Genomic DNA, 15,906 nt, shown 5'->3' on the forward strand with positions numbered 1-15,906 from the left:
AATTCCACATTTCAGCTCTCAACAGCAGAATTAATATTGACAGAGAGCGTGCACGGAAATAACACACATCTCTATCTCTCGCTCGCTCGCTCGCTCGCACGTGAGCATAGGTGGGGCCGAGAGAGATATGTAGTAGAGATCTATATTTACCCTTTCCGTAGCCAATATCCACGCGGAAATTATCAGCGCCAATTTGCCCGTCGACCAGGAGGCCGAGGCCGCCTCGCAGCAGACCCCCGGCGCGGACGCCGTCGTACAGCACGTCCTGCAGCTCGCCCGCTTCCCCCTCGTGCTTGCTTTCCGGCATTGAGTAGCTGATTATCCCACCTGCAACAAATAAGCATCTAATTTTTAATTGAGCACACAAAATACTTTGACTTGTCGTATTGTAGTTTCCTCGAAGATAACATTTTACTATGTACCTCGTAATGACCTCTCAACTGAAATTCATATTTTGTGAAAAACTTACATATTTATTTATAACCCTGGTTAAATTTAACAACAGAACTCTTTGAGCTACCCTTAATTAGTTTTTCTTTAATCAGACGGCGAGCTATGAATTGTGTTAAATGTAAAATACAATGCGTGGGCACTGCAATTGATTGTGAAACATTTTGAATTCCTGTGCATCTAGTCCGTGCCTGTTCTACAAAGTTGCTTTGCAGCACAATTTGGGAAATTATTCACCTGCGTGTCAACACGCCGCATAATAACACGATACACGTCGCTTGTTGTTGTTGCACACGCGACTGGCCGACTTCGTGTGCTGGTTGTTTAGTGTGCGCTGGCGGGATTTCAATTGAATAATTTTGCAGTTTTGCGTGCAGAATCGCTCCACACGCGCGCTCCCCAGTAATAACCGCGGTGAGTAATGCTTTGTTTCGGACATAAACACACCATTTAATTAGGATTTTGCTGCGAGACGGAAATGTTAAAAACGCACATTCCACGGCACACAGTATTTCTCCACTCACTGGGCTAAATAACTGTTTGATTTATATATGTATATTTTATACGTTTTACTTATAGTTATTTTCAATTCATGTCTCCAAACAGGGCCAAAATAATATGGTGGTGTCATATCGCCCCACCAATTAATTGCTTTTCAACGTCTCTCGTTGTCTGCCAGCACACCAAAGGGAAATATCAACAAGACAAGTAGTAAACGTATGATTTTCGATTAAGTGTGCTCTACTTGTGCGCGTGTGCTTCCAAACAGAGGTTTCAGTTGAAATTTCACAGAAAGTGGGCTTATTTCATACCTGTCTTTATCGACCTTATGCGTCTTGTGCACTTTCCACCAAAATTTAGCAACTGTTTTATAACCTTTACAAAGCATGAAAATGTTTTACCAAAACATACATTGGCATCCTCTTGGCACGAAACTTGTTCATGAATAAAAATGCTCGTTTTTCGCAAAGAGGAAAATAGTTTCACAGAAATTTATCGCATTTAATTCTTTTGATGGGGTGGCAGTTGCGGTCTAGGGTACACGGAATTTTTGGAATTCTATCTTACAAAATTTTTCCGAGACACAACAAGCATAATTTCTCTCTGAAAATTTTCAGAAACACAGGATGGATTTTTGGATACGTTTTTCCAATTGTAAAAAATTGTCCTATCAAAACAAGTTAATTTTAGATAATATTTTCTGTACATATTGAAGTGTTTATTATTTAAAAGTTCAACCCAAATTTTAAAAAAATAAGTTAGAATTATGTTTTTTTTACAGTCTTAATTTTCTCGAGAACCTTCTATGGCATCAATTATTTGTTTCACTTTTTTCAATCTTATCTGCTTTATGCATATTTATGTTTTGTTTTCAAAGAAATTCATAATTATTTTTGTCTACTTCAATGAGGCTCATGCGTCCATGCGATGTTACTGAGACATGAAGCTTTCGCTATTATTGTTCGCTAGGGGGAGCTAAATAAATAAAAGTCTTTTTCAAACAAAATAATGTTTATAGTTATAGCTGAATTTGCAGACTTGTCTATGCTGTAGTGCTGTTTGAAGGAGGTTGGATTTAAATGTAAGAACTGAAAATGGACTGTCAGTAATTGACATTGCAGCATCAAGAATGGACCACCAGGAATTAAAGCTGTATCTTGCCACTTGGCAGACCAGATTAGGAAAAACCATGTAAGGAAATGGTTTAAACTGTGTATCCCGCAGATCATTTTTCTAAAACGGATTTTAATAAAAGTTGCACGAATTTGTAACACATATTTAATCTCAGAAGAAAGGTTACCCAAAGTTACCACAGCTTTGCCAAAAATGTAATTCATAAAATAATATAAAAATAAACTATTTTCCGAAAATTTTCATTAGAGTCAAAAAGCTTAAATGACCTGCTGAATCGTATTAAAGATAATTTTTTTACAAAACTATTGTAAAAATACACTTTTTGGGCCTATTTATTTCGATTGACTTTGATATTCTGAAATTCAAGTTTTGAATTTTTTATTGGTCTGGGATTGGTTGAATTTCATTTTACACAAAGCTCTATACCACAAAATGAAAATTTCGCGAACTGCTTTATATCCTAATTCACTTTACCCCAAGTAAAAGCCATTTTTAATGAAAGCTCCATGCGCAGATTGAGCGCGATTTGCATTTCACCAGCTAAGAGGGCCGAATTAATGCAGCACAGTGGAGCAGGAACGAGAATAGCGTCGTTTTGCAGCTCTCAGGCCATACCAGGCCGTAACATAACGAGAGACCACCGCGATTTAATTAAGTGAGCCAACAATCGCAATTAATTAGCCTCTGTGCACTTTTGAGAGCCGCCGGGCACAAAAAGAAACGGTTTCCTGCTGCAACTCTGCTCGCAAACACACACACAAGCCTCAAGGGGGTTTGGTTTGACAAAATTGCGCGCACCTTGCCTATGCTCCAACCTGAATGCGTTCTGCTTACTCCAATTCCGCCGCACCGCTGCCTGAATTATTAATTTTAATATGCTAGTTCGCCGCTCGCAACAGCTTTCTTATCGTCGCCGGCTAGACGATGATTAAATTTTGGTTGGTGCTCCCGCTAATGGCACCAACACCCAGCAAGTTTCTGCAAAATGTCACACAATACCATGTACATTATCAAAGGTTTACATTTCCAGTCATCTGACAATGTGGGAAATGAAAATGGAAATTTGCAATGTCCCGATTTTATTGTAAAGCAGTGAAAAGCACTACAAAACCATGGAACATTGGTTAATAATTTGGCGTTTTCAAAATAGTTTGATGCAGTTGATGAATGGCATTTTTTAAGTGGAAATTTTTGAATTTTACCATAAAATGGGCCGCTTCTGTGACGCTGCAACATGCCAAAAAGAGAAAAATGACGATTAAAGCTCGACAAGGATGATTTCCTTTTTCAATCAACCCAACCTTCAATTGAAGACATACTATCAATGAAGATAGTTTGTATAGATTTTAATAGTCAATCCAAGGTTAGTATTTAGCTTATATCTTCTAGAAACTATTAAGGATTTTAAGGCGGTACTGAAATATTGATTCCCAAACCATATAAAGTAATTTCTAAAGTTGGAAGATCGAAAGAAAGCGTTTTTAAGCATCAGAACTTTGCATCCCAGCATTTCCAAGGAACCCAAAACTATCCGCACTCGAGTGGAGGCGAAAGAGTAAATTGCGGGCGAAGAGCGGAGCAGAGGAAGGGCGGCGTCACTTTTTATTGTGCCTGCGACGCCTCTCGGAGCGGAGAATTCCTTTGTTGCAACTCGGCATAATGGGATACGTGTAATTTTATGACTGGTGAAAAGTACAAGCTGTTGTGCCATGGTAGCGAAGAGCAGAAGGAAAAGACACAAAACATCACAGGCTCGTAACTCGAGCTGGAATTTTGATGTATTTCGCCCGAGACACACGCTTTCTCTTCTTTTGTCCTGCTACGCTAATTTTCACTTGAAATTTGAATAGCACTGAAAGACTAGACCTCTAATTCAAAATGGACCATGTTTGTGACAGCTCTTGTCCGCACTAATCTGGCGGGAAATTTTAATTAGAGGGCTAGCGGCTGACGTTTAAAAGCTTCTCAGTGTGCTTTGTTTCGCTTTTAGCTCTCCTTTTTTCCAGAATGAATCTTTTTACGCAGATGGGAACATTTGCGTATTGTTTGCTTTGAAACAAATGAGATTTGAGCACAATTTTTACCATATGTGTCATGCAAAAATTAAAGTTTATTTAGAATTTGCTTTTGCTTTAAATTTTGTTTTTGTAAAAAAGGCAACTCTCTTGTTTTTCATGATAGATGGCCAGCCTCCAATTTGCTCGCTCAGATGCTGGCAAAATTTCGATAACTATTTCCCTCGTGTAAGAAAAGCTTTTTATCAACTTAGATAGCTTTTATATTTTAATTGTTACATTATCGTGCGACACATAGCAACGGCTAAGTTATTTTATCCGTTTCTACACAGTCTGCTTGTCATTTATTGCTCTTAAATTTGTTCTCTGATAATATTTTGAATTTATTTTTTTGAGTCATGAATTATAAACAGCCAAATAATGTGCGAAAAGCAAATTGTATTGATTTGGAGGCCCGGTGTGAGTTTCTTTAGCAATGTGTTGATTGAATTGGTAAAAAGCCACTGTTGACGTTTACTAACTGAATTCCTGACTCGATTTCAAGGCAGCCCCTTCAATTTGCGACAACTCAGCTGGCTGCTTGGGATTATAGCAGGTGGAAAAAAATAATCCGTGATACGTACACTCGATACCGCAGCACGCACGTACGAGAGGAAAACGATGTATTTGACAAGCAATTCCGGCTTGTTGCGAGTCGTCCGTCGTCAGCGAATTCGCCTTGTTAAGTCAAACAGGCTGTTTCTGAGCTCGTCAATACATTTCTGCCAATCGGCCAGCCAACAGGTGGAAGCGTTTTATTCGAGAGTCGAATCGATGCAAGCAGGCAGGAATCGTGTGCACTCAGCATCACAGGCAGAGAGAACGAAATCAGAACGATTGTCATGTAGTCAATAGAGCAGATTATTGCTTGGCCGACACCCGCGTCGCTTGCAAATTATCGCTCGCTTGTCTATTCCATCCCTCGCCAGATGCTTCTGACACACGAGCGACCTTTTGCGCGAATAGTGCCCATAGATTTATTGCATTTTCCGTGAGTCACTCCATTTCCGTCTCTAAAAAATATCCTACAGTCTTGCAAAATGGAACAACTGATTTGTTCAGTGTTTTATTAAGTTTTTAATAGGTTAGTTAAAATGAAAAATATTATAGAATATATACTTGCTATTCCTTCAATTAAGAGATATTTCAATCCTTGCAAGGAAAATATAATTGCTTCGTGTCATTTACTCATTTAAGAGTTTTCTGAGGAAAATTTCTCGCAGATAGTTCGGAAGTTAGATGAAAATTGTGTAAGTGGCCTTAATCGGCAATAAAGATGTGTTGAAATGATTTTATGAGGCCAGAAATTTGGTAAAAACCAAAAACACACCATTTCCACGATTCAGAAAGGAAATATTTAATTTATGGAGGTGGTCTGACAGAGAGGAGGAAAGTCGGGCATGAAGAAGGCGGAGGAAAAATCTTCTTTTTGCCTTTCCTCATCTGGCGCGCACGGGCGGGGGCGAATTCGCTTTGACTGGAGCTTGTGTTCGTTAACGGGCCACTGGGTTTCAATTTGTAAGCTTGCTTTTATGCCGTCAAGCCCATGCGTTATTTATCTCCTTTCTGCATAAATTTCTCCTTCGCCCCCAAGCCCCGCCTTCCATCCTCTTTCTGGCCTAAGATAATTTAATAAACCTCGCGACAGATCTTTTACCTCTCGCGCACTTTTGTCCCTGGCTCCGATTTTCGCCACCGCCGCCGCCATCAATTCCCATTCTAATCAAACTTTCCCTCTGTTATTTCAGGGGCGTGATCGGAATAAATCTGATATCGGGATTAGACACGCCGATCATCAATTATCTCTCTCGAGACCAAGTTTGATGCTCGTCTGTCACACGCTGCCTGCTGCGGTTTATGATTTTGATCGACGCAAAGCCTCTCATATAAAGTTTTAATATATGCGCCAGGGACGGAACATTTAATTCTCTTCTGCTTTCTATGCACAAAGTTTGAGATAATTAAAACTATAGTTTCAAGCCTCAAACTACGACAGAAGATGATTTTAACATAATATCTTACAAAGTGTTAAATGGACCAGAGCATTCAGATTGTTCCAAGCTGCAGTGATGAACAAATATATCTGTATATTTGAAATAATCCTAACACCATCGGATATAGCGGAACCTTCTCCCTTGGCTTATGTGAATTCAACCCCATTGCCGGTCCTCGCCCCCACTATCTGATCAGAGGTGTCGGTCGTTTTGCAGAAGGCTCTTCGCAGTGCGGAGACAAATCCATTAATTACCTGCTGACCGAGCTGAGTGTGCGAGTGGAAATCGCGGTTATTTGTGATTATGTGGCCGCAGAGGGCGATTTGGAACTCGGAGCTCATTCTCTGCTCGTTAGGCAACCCTCTCGCCCTGTCGCCTGATTGCCGGCGCACCACGACAACGACACTTGACCTCCGACCTAATGAATTGGGATTCTATTTTCGACTCTTGCCGACGTCACAGCTATGTACCGCACGGACGAACGCTCTAAACAATTTAATGCACGAGTTTTTACAACAGAGAAAATGAGCAGATAAGATTAGAAAATAGGTAGATCAAAACTCAATATCTGGATCACAATGCAATATTAGATTCGTGAATAACAGATAATTGACTCGAAAATAAATCAATTGAACTCACAGGTCTAGATTATTTTATGAAACCCGTTTGGCAGATTTAGCATGATATTTGAAACAAGTTATTTAATTCAATGACACAAAACTTTACCAAGAAAATCAGAGAAAATTAAAACGAGAAAGTTAATTAAAACAATAAGGCACCGTCACAAGCATGAGCGCAAATATTTGAGTGACAATATTATCAGGTTGAGATAGGGAATTTGTTACTGATATATCAGTTAAAAATCACTTTTTTAAGAGAGAGAGAGAGAGAGAGAGAGAGAGAGAGAGAGAGAGAGAGAGAGAGAGAGAGAGAGAGAGAGAGAGAGAGAGACTGATACGTTTAATAAGTTTGCCTTCAAAAAGATTTTGATGAAAGTTGGCAGTAGCTTTAAATCGGGAGCGAGCTACCCTGATGTAGCAAAGTGAAAGGTGCACATTATGCGGCGAGCGTAATGTTTCACGGCTGCTGCATTAATTACGGCAGCGATTTGAATGCGTTCTTTCATTTCTTTCGCGCATCAAAAAGCCTGAGCTCGGAAAAATTGAAAGCTGCGGCGGAGGGAGCGAGCGCGCGTGTTTGCCGAAAGGAAACTTTCCGGCCATTCAGCCGTCTGCAATAATGCATTATTAACCGATCATTAAAGGACGTGGAAGAAAAACACATATACGCAAGCGGCGGCGGCGACAACAGTGGCGGCGGCGGCGGCGGAACAATTAATGAATGAATGAACCAGCGGGGTTGGCTCCTTTTCTCATCTGGCCATTGTGCGCGCAGAAAGCGCTGGAGAGCCCTCGAAAAATCACGAGTGGCTCGCGATCTAACGAAATGCAAACACGCGAGTAGAGAGCGAGAGAGAAAGAGCTATAGGGTAGCCAGACGCCTCGGGAGGATTCCGCGACATAAGGATTGCGAATGGACCTGTGGGATTGGCAAGCTTTCGGATCTACCTTTTCTGTGTTTTGATAGGGATATCATGTTTAAATCTCGAATTCTGATGGAAATGTTGCGTTTAGTAAAAATTATATTGTTTAACTTAACAAAAAGATACTTAAAAAATTAGCATTATAAAAGCATCGACAAATTCCAGATATTTAATAATAAACTTTGAAGATTGATTGTGAAGTTGGTGGTTGACGAATTTTATTTTATTGATTTCATTCAAATGTGCTAGCCTTAGCCAGTGCTTAATTCCAAAGTGTTCAATAAATAGTACAGTTCTGTTGGGCGGAGAAGGTCATAAGCAGCAAGTATATGGTCACCCTAGAGTTGGTGTATTGTCGGGCAGCGAGTCGTGTCCATATTGGCCGGAAAGATAGAACACGACTCGCCCTAATGGCTCGGCAGCGCCGATTATTTTATTCCAGCTGAATCAGCGAGATTTTCGCGTGTATACGCGTCCAGAATATCACGCTGCAGCAGCTTTTACTCTTCTTTTCCAGTGGCGTGGGCGATTTTATTATCGCCAAGATTAAAGCGCATTAAAAGCCACTGCTGCTGTGTACAGTGCAAACCGAGTGTTTGCATTTCTGCCTGGGAATCCTCTGTCATCGACAAAGGAACGAATTGCATACAACCAGCTGCAATTAGTTTTTTCCTCTGTGCGAAACTATTCACAATTGTTAGAAAGCAGAGCTGCCTCGACGGCTGGAAACTTTTAATAATCTCACTGGCTTTGAACGATGGCTTCTTTTGTGTTTGAAAATCCGATCTAATCACGGAATTTTGTACTATTGAATGGAATTTCATCCTTGGGAAACGAGCGTTCTATTATTGCAGTACCGAGAGCTTCTAGGGGAGGAAAAACTGAATTGGAACAGCGATTTGACGATGATTTTTCTGACGAACAAAAATATGGGCAGTAATGTGGCAATCAACTGTGATGGCCATTTAGTTTGATTAAAAATATAACCCAATATGCAAGGTTTTACTTTTCTAGATTTTTGCATCAACATACATTAACATCGAGCTAGACAACTCGATATTTTTGGGACGTTGCCCGTGAAAAAAAATGAATGAAAGCTCATAGAATGAAGAGCTTTTGCTATCTTTCTCTCTCTTATCTCTCCAAATATTGTCGTGTGGCAATAAATTTGTGGAGAGCTAGGCCGAGGAGTTTGCTGTGCTGCGGGCCGAGGAGTGGCAATTAATCAAGCGCGAAAAGTGCACGGAAATAATTAATAATTGCTGAGCAAGAAGTGCTGAGGCAGCGTCCAATAAATCATGATTCGGTCGGGGTTAATGCAGCCCTGCTTCCACCCCACCTCCTCCCCCACATCTCCCGATCGATTATATCATCCGCCGCCTGCGAAAACTTTCGGTTTTCTCAGTTCCGCTCTCAATTACGCCACACCAAAGATCGTGATTACTAATCGATAGTTGCGCTGTGTCGAGTGATCAAAATTGAATTACTCAACACCTCATTAGCTAGAGGTTGTACATTATCACAAAGCTCATACAAGGAGCATTGCCAACAAGTTTGCACCACACATTTATAATTAGCGAAACTCTGTAGTAAATATTAATAAACTTTTAATTTATTTTTCACAGCTTCCATTAATTTAAAAAAATAGTGACATCAATTGCTTTAATAATGAAAGCCTATTATGACAAATTTATGGCCTCTCAGAGGACAACGTTGCGAACAGAGAAAAATGCCGATAAGAGGGTGAACAAAGCTTGGCTCCGGTATGATGCAATGCGCAGATGGTCGCGACGAGAGTTCCTGATTGAAATCTCATACACATCAGCACGGTGGCACCGAGCGTGTTTTTTGAGCGCAAGAAAAATATTATCACTGGGGAATATCCTGTGTGTTGCCCACTGTCCGCCGGCTATTTTTATTGCTCAGTCTCCCCGTTGCGCCTGTTTGGATACAATCTGCTGCCTGCTGCGCCTCACGAACCTGTTGATTTTTCTCGTTTTGTTTATGCTCTAAATTGCACAATTTATAGCCTTGTTCCGCAATGAGCTTGCTTGCCGTACTTTTGTCAATATTGACCGCTAAAAGAGATTTATTTGCGTCTGCACGAGTTGCGTCGTAAATAATGAGAACAGGAAACTATGCAAGACTCGATTTGCTTGTGAAATATCGGTATTCATGGGGAAAAAATTGCTTCGCTTTCTATTTTCCTCTCAGCTCTATTCCAATACATCCTACATGTCTGCGTGAACAAGGCGAATTGGAGAATTATCACCATTATTTCTATTACTATACTCTTTTTTCTCTATTCCATATGTTCGATTCTGAATTTTACTTGATCTCATTTGAAAAGGAATAATACTGCGCAACCAACAAAAATGCTTCTTGCTAGTTAGCATAGCCAATCGATAGATCGACATTTGGAGCTATCGTTGCAAATTTTTTTCAATTGTTGTAATCCACTTGAAGCGTCGATTTTTTTACTGTTTTCTTATTTATAATTTACTCCCCTTTCAAAGTATTTTGATTGATTTTAAGAGTTGTAACATGTAGTTTGATTGGCTATTTTTCATGACACTTGCATTATTTCACCATCTGAATGTGTTTATAAGAAATATTTGTGATTGTATATTATTTCACCATCTGAATGTGTTTATTAAAAATATTTGTGATTGTATTTTTGAATCGAGGATTTTCGATGAAAAACGGTAGGAACGTATAAGCTCAGCCTAGCTCTTCGAGAGCGGGCTCGTCTTGGCAAAATGTCACTTGATGAAATAATTTTTATTGTTCCTTTCCCTTAATCTCTTCTCCCCTACCTCCCCCCTCTTCAGTTCCTTTGGATTTTCCCCGATCTGCTCCAACTATCCGTTTCTATTCTAATCAAAGGCCGTGGTGCAAAGCAACCTATTCTTTTTCGTCAGCTCGACAAGGCCACCACCCTTTTCCCCTTCTTAATTTAATTTTATTCGTTTCCAGCCCCAAATTCGGCCGACGCCGTTCCCGTCGTGGCGCACAAAAGCCGTTTCCACCTCGTGGCGCAATTTGAGCGTGAGCGGAATTCGCCCAAGAAGCGAGAGTCCCGCCCGTTCGCCCGCCCTTCTCTTTGCATGCAATTGCAAACACTCGGGCGGTGTGGGCCCTGCCGCCGTTTAAAATGCTGGTGCGACATTCCTGGCGCCGATGCCTCAATAGCCGGACTCACTCATACGACACGCATTCCTCGAGTCGAATAAATTTTCTGGCCACTACGTGTGATAATACACATGGAGCCAGAATCACAGGCCATTATCCGCTGCTAATGGTGGCTCCGGAATTTTAATGAGGGCCGCAAGCGCCATGGCCAAAAACGAAAGAGTGAGAGTGCTTTTTGTCCCCGCGACGCGACTGAATGTCAGACGTCGCGCTTGATCGATTCTCTATCGCAAAGCTCGGCTTCAATGCCACCTGGTAGCGCAATACCCCATAAAATTGTGCAACCTCTCTCGGGCTGCAGAGAAACCTACTTTTAATTTTACTTGTACTAGATGAGAGTTTTAGAGAATTGAAACCACCATCTCATGATCGCTTTTTCACAATGGAGTTGGAGTTTTTGTCTTGGCAGCCTTAGACATGAGTCTTTTGATGTGCACTAATGGAATGAAAGCAATGCGTGAAGAAAACTCTAGTGAAATTCTACAGTTTATCTGCTGTCACTATTCACTTGGGTCCACATTTATTTCCTCGCCAGCCGCATGCAATTGGATACATCGTGACGGAAAGGAATCGAAGTAAAGTTAAAAACCTTGAAAAGCCATTTAAATTTCCTAACAGCTTTGGCCGAAACAAAGATTTTAACTGTACATATTTCAAACATGTTTCCATTATAGCTCATTGTTGAGATACTTTGTATCAGTACAATATACAAAGAATCCCAAATCAATTTACTCAATAACAAGATTGCTAGTGTCACAACGGTGCACAGTTAAGCTATTTTTGTCCTGCATAATAATACGTTTCTATAGCTTATATCCAAGCCATTAGTGTTGGAAATATATACATATATTGTTCAAGGAATTTGATATTTCCTACTTCTCCCACACATTCTGGACAAACAATCCAGAATGTCAATCTCATTACAAAAGCTTGCATCGCTGTGCAGCGACCCAATTTCACTCATTTTTCATGCGGAGTGAGTACTGTTGCGCTGGTGCTGCGTCTACCTCACAATACACTCAAGGAGAGGTAGGCTTTTTGCTCAGCGCCCACGTTAACCCGGTTGCATATGCGACGACCGAGTCGGCGATGCAATAAAGCGCCTTTCCCCATTCTGCGGATTAATCTGCACGAAAAATCGAAGACCACACAATAGATTTGCATGACAAAGGAAGCCAGAGGGTGGCAAATCCAAAATTCGGGTCCTTGGAGCCAGAAAACTTGCTTAATTACGCAGGGTTTTCTTGGGAGAGCGCCTCTAATGAAAAATTAATCCGCAAACTCAGCCAAGGCGGCGGATTCCACCGCTGACCACACGAACGAGCAAGAATTATTATGAGAGGGCCGTTTTGCTTGCGGTCCGAGGTCAGTGCGTACAATTTGTTTCAATTGCCGGCCACGTCGGTAATTAATCATAGGGGGGATGCCTCCATAATTGACGGTGCCCTTTGTGCGCCGTGCGCGTCCCTCGCTCGCACAGCAAAAATAGTTCAATAATGACTTCCAGCAGCCACATTCACTTTCGATTGTCATTTATTTCGCCTGACTGCACCGAATATTTTCTCTTTAATCTACAAAAGACGCAGTGAGTGGATCAAGATTGATGTAGTCAGGGTCTTTGTGCCGGGAACAAATTTGTTTTGCAACTTCAAAGCGCAGCCGTCTCAATTCTGCACCGGACACGTTGTGTGTATCCAGATCAAAGTTTCACTAGAGATTTTTTCGTTTTGAAACGGCAAAAAATCGAATGAATAACTAAATAGAAAGACCACGGGGAATCAAAGTTTGCTGTTTTTATGCTATATAAAAAGTTGTGTAGAGCCAAAATTCCATGCAGATTTCAACCTTAAAAGAATCCCGCGGGGAGAAACTTTCTTTTTCTTTCTTTCCTCTCACAAATTAAATTTACCTCTCGGTAAGTTAATTAATAACATTTTTAGCAACTCGGTCGACCGCATATAAATTTAAAGTGCACCGCAAAGGTGAAGCATTCGCTCTCGAGTTCACGGCAGCGGGGAACTTTAATGAGAAGCAGTTTGTTTATAATTTAACGATTGTGGCCCTTTAAGCCGAGCACGAGCGAGCGTCTTTCCACTTTGCTGCCAAGCACAAAACGCGAATAATGAGCGCGGCCGTGAAAAACGCAGGAAAAATGCACCGCGCGCACGAGTGAAAACGGAATTGGCGGAGCTGGAATCAAAGGCGGAACTCTCGCTAATGAGAAGACCAAGTTTGGTCCAAAGTTGACATCAACTCTCTGCTGCTTTCTCCCGGGCGGTATTTATTTGCAGCCAGCAGCAGCAACCCGACTTGGCAAACAATTAATTTTAAGTGACAGCCGCCGGTGGAGGTGGAAATTCCTGCCTCCACCCAGATATTTCCATCTCGCACTAACTGCGTCTGCCATCCGCTGTATAATTCCGTCCAAATTCCATGTCAATAGCGAGATGCGGCCTTAATTTGTTGCTACTGTTTTTTCTCGTGTGGAAATTAGAAATATTCCTAACAAGCTTGTGGAGCTTCAGTCCCTTGCTCCGGGAATGGTTCCTATGATGATTTCATTATTTCCAAAATTACAATTAGCTTTGCAGCTGCGTAGACCCAAACTTAATTACTGTGGCTCGATAATTTCAAATTTTTTGGGTACTTTTTTATGAAAGAATAACAGTTTTGAAGGCACTTATAGATTTAAGAGCAATTCCACCCGCAAACTCTCCCCCGTCATGTGATCAAAAAGAAATTAATGTGTCCCACACATTCGTGGGAAGGCAGGCACTGAAAGAAACTACAACTTTTTAAGAAGTAAAATTAATCTCGAAAAGTCAAAATATTTTAACATGATCAGCGAGTTCAGGAATAAACAGAAAAACACATTTTTTTTTGTTCAAAAACAAAATAAGCAACTGCATGATAAGGAATATTATTCAAGCGCTACAGTAAATATGTGAATTTCCAAATTTTTACATACCAAAATATTAAGAGGAGAGTAAACCTTAGTCAAACAAATTAGGATTTAGGATAAAAACCAACTAAAACGCAGCATTACATCATTAACTCTCCAAACAGCTTATTCGATAAAAACACAGTTTGACGATATTCTGTTCGTTGCCAGAACTTTGTAGCACGTCGTGCCATTCTACGTGGGAGGGAGAATCCTTGGCCATATTGGATCGCTCTTTTTTCGAGGACAGGTGGATTGCAGCCAGCAATATCAATCATCTCTCGGACGGCCGACGAGAACTTTTTCTGCAGCACTTTTTGTAATTCTTCTCTCTCAGGCCGTGTATTTTCTTTCGCAACTGGCATTTAAAAAGACCCCCAGGCAAAGAATTCTAGAAAATTTTCCACGTGTCAACTGATAGAGAAATATGCAGCTAAATATATATGTATAAAAAACTGAGCTGCGATAGTATCAAACACTGTTATTACAGTTTTTCTGTGTGCTTTGAAAAGTGTTGAGTAAAAAATGTACTCACTATCGTATTGGCAGCCGCGCAGTTCCACCCGCATGCACACTGTCCTTTGATGAATGCTGTGCGGCAGAATTCTGATTTGGCTTGCGATGATTGGCGGGTTCAAGTAGTGATTCACGATTGTCGACGTGTCGCTGTTGCCTGTCAGGATCTGAAACACAAGAACGCACATTGTTAATAAAATACCATAAAATACATTATATTTCAAAGAAAGCCTCGCTGCCCTAACAGGGATCGGGAGAAACTTCACAATTCACAACCTGACGATGCATAATGAGGAAGATAAATTCACCCTCCCGGCAATTCTCTCTCTATCTCTATTTAAAAAATATATAGAATAGTCACTGCTAAAATAGGTCATTACAAAAAATGTCATATTCATAAAATAGTCAATCGAATCTAGATTTCGCCGGGAAACTGCATTCAGTGGAAATGAAATCACGTCTGCGCATATTTTCCTCGCTTGACGGAGCGGAAAGAGAATAATTGCGGCCGACTGGCTAATTCTGCAGAGGATGACGTGTGCTTCTTTCAAAGGCAGTCTTTTTGCCTCAGAAGCCGATATAATATAGCTCGTTCAGTTGCAGTACGCTTATTTGCCTCCGACGCCGAGCTTAACTCCAGGAATAATATTACTAGAAAGAGAGAGAGAAAGAGGGAGAGCCACAGCAAATGCACGCGCGGCGTGCTTTTGATTAAACCAATTTTCAAAGTGATAACTCGCGCATGAAGGATATATGTGCTTGGCAAATATGACACACACGCGTGCTGGCAAGAACGGGTTTACAGCCTTCCCTAGCTCAACTGAATGGAGCAGTTTTAATCAAGAGGACATGTTGCAATATACGGAATGCAGTGTACATATTGGCTGGGATGGCACACACAGTGTTTAGAATGTGTGTCATCAACGAACACGGTGAACCTATTGATTTTCCTGTATACCTGCTCAATTCCACGAAAGAAATGAAAGTTTTTTAAGGATTGCAATGTCGCTTCAAATTAAAAAGGGCTGAGGACAAAAATAAAGGATTGCAGGAATTTTTTTCACGTACGTACAATTATGAGTCGTGTAAGAGGCATAAAAAGTTAATATAAAATGGACACCACCTCTGCCAATTGGCTGATTTTTGCTCAACTATTTTGTAAAAATTTGACTCTCTAAATAGTTTTAAAAAGAAAAATATCATTGTCCCACTGGAAGGGAGCATCGCAAAGAGTATTTTGACGTTCATTTTGCTCTGAAATAGGGCAGGGAAAAACTCTGACGTGCATAAACAGCCTCTTTTTTGATCAGTCTCTTTTTTTCATTTTCATGTGAGCACGTGTTCGGAACTAATGAAACCGGCGAGGAAAATGAAGAAAAAGTAGTGCGATGCAAATATTTGCGGCCGAAACTGGGGACAGGAGGACAAACAAGTCGTGGTGTATATGTGTGTGGTCGGAGAGCTGTTTAATGGAGGCACACACCACTCGAATGACACACACGAGAAATAAAATCTCCTTGGAGAAAAGAAAGCAGCGGCTAAATGAATTTATGTGTCTCCCCTCTGCTCGTTATACACACG

The 15,906-nt window shown here is 40.9% G+C and overlaps 1 protein-coding gene across 3 annotated transcripts in view; it reads right to left on the reverse strand.

Annotated features, from left to right (window-relative positions):
* Nucleotides 1-15,906, reverse strand: part of LOC135935308 (discoidin domain-containing receptor 2-like) — a 114,357-nt gene that overhangs the window by 23,089 nt on the left and 75,362 nt on the right. For 2 of the 3 annotated variants that reach the window (XM_065477660.1, XM_065477584.1), the window contains exons 5-6: nt 14,345-14,492; nt 151-327 (exon numbers count right to left, since the gene is read on the reverse strand). In XM_065477660.1, the coding sequence (XP_065333732.1) occupies nt 151-327; nt 14,345-14,492 (325 nt within the window). Of the gene's footprint in view, nt 1-150; nt 345-14,344; nt 14,493-15,906 lie in introns of those variants that run through there. The other variant, XM_065477742.1, reaches the window with a different exon arrangement.

The sequence above is a fragment of the Cloeon dipterum genome, chromosome 1 (assembly GCF_949628265.1).
Source record: "Cloeon dipterum chromosome 1, ieCloDipt1.1, whole genome shotgun sequence".
Classification (NCBI taxonomy): domain Eukaryota; kingdom Metazoa; phylum Arthropoda; class Insecta; order Ephemeroptera; family Baetidae; genus Cloeon; species Cloeon dipterum.